Source organism: Carlito syrichta, unplaced genomic scaffold (genome assembly GCF_000164805.1).
Source record: "Carlito syrichta isolate Samal-C Ts95f unplaced genomic scaffold, Tarsius_syrichta-2.0.1 Scaffold118119, whole genome shotgun sequence".
NCBI classification, from domain to species: Eukaryota; Metazoa; Chordata; class Mammalia; order Primates; family Tarsiidae; genus Carlito; species Carlito syrichta.
The window spans coordinates 341,092-342,192 of record NW_007062215.1 but is presented as its reverse complement, the minus strand read 5'-3'; the positions used below and the strand labels follow the sequence as shown (position 1 = coordinate 342,192).

At 72.6% G+C, this 1,101-nt stretch overlaps 1 protein-coding gene across 1 annotated transcript in view; it reads right to left on the bottom strand.

Moving 5' to 3' along the window:
* Window positions 1-1,101, bottom strand: part of COLQ (collagen like tail subunit of asymmetric acetylcholinesterase) — a 28,861-nt gene that overhangs the window by 1,240 nt on the left and 26,520 nt on the right. Inside the window, exons 15-16 of the mRNA XM_008047919.1 lie at window positions 218-350; window positions 3-104 (exon numbers count right to left, since the gene is read on the bottom strand). Coding sequence (XP_008046110.1) covers window positions 3-104; window positions 218-350 — 235 coding nt within the window. The remainder of the gene's footprint in view (window positions 1-2; window positions 105-217; window positions 351-1,101) is intronic.

Below are 1,101 nucleotides of genomic sequence, written 5' to 3'. Positions count from 1 at the left end.
CCCGGGGAGGTAGGTCTCGCAGGTCAGGTGGCCGAAGTCCGAGCCGTCGCAGTCCTCCACGCCCTCCTGCCGGTGCCCGTCTCCGCAGTAGGCCCGGTGACAGCCTGAGGCGACACACGCGGGTGCCACCCTGAGCAGGGGGTGCCCCACAGGTCTACCCAGAGCAGCGCCGCCGCCTCAGGCCCGGCCGCCAGGAGGCCCCAACCCCACAGGGCACCACAGGAGAGGGACGGGGCTCCGGCCCAGCCTGGCCTCTTCCCAGCTGGCCCGCTGGGCGCAGGCACCGCCCAGGGCCGCCGTGGGGCTCCCCCATGCGGCTGAGAGCTGAACGGGGGCGGCGGCGGGGTCCCCTGAGAGGTCCCGGGGTGGGGAGGGGAGCCCCGGTGGCCCAGCCGTGTCCCTGGGGAGCCATGCGGTCTTCAGCTCGGCTTCTGGGAGGGGTGCGTCTCCCACCCTCATGGCCGTCCTTCCCTGGGCTCTGAGGGGTGAGACCACGACTCGGCCCTGCACGCCCCAGTGCGGCTCCCAGAGGACGGGCTTGGAACCCACATCCTGCGTGGCCTCTGAGGGACGCTGAGCCCGATCACAGTCCACAGCCACTGCCGAGGGGCTCTGACACCTCGAGGCTGGGACAGCGGGCCTCACGCTGGGAGCTGCCCTCCTCCCCCGCCCCAAGCCACCTCTCCTGTGCGTGTCCCAGCCCTCCTGGGCCCCCTAGGCCTGTGGCCAGCCTGGTCCACCCTGGGCTCTGCTACTAGGACTCTGCCTGCTGAAGCTGGTGTCAGGCCACTTCAGGCCTCTCCTCTGCCCAGGCCTCTCCCGCCCGGGCCTCCCCGGCCTTCTCTCTGGCCCACAGAGGAGGGCCCCTGCCATCGTCTCCTGGGCCTGGAATGCGGGCTTTCTTTGGCCAAGAAGCAGGCTTGGGAGAAGCCGTGGGCCTGGTGGCTCCGCCTCGGGACAAGGGGGCCCTCTCTGGGGCAGGAGCCTTGGCCCGCCCGGGGACGTGTTGGCCCGTGGCCTGGCGAGTGGGCGCAAGCACACCCTCTCTGGCGGGGGGCCGGCCCCACCCCTCCCCACGCACCGACGCAGTCGTCACCCCCG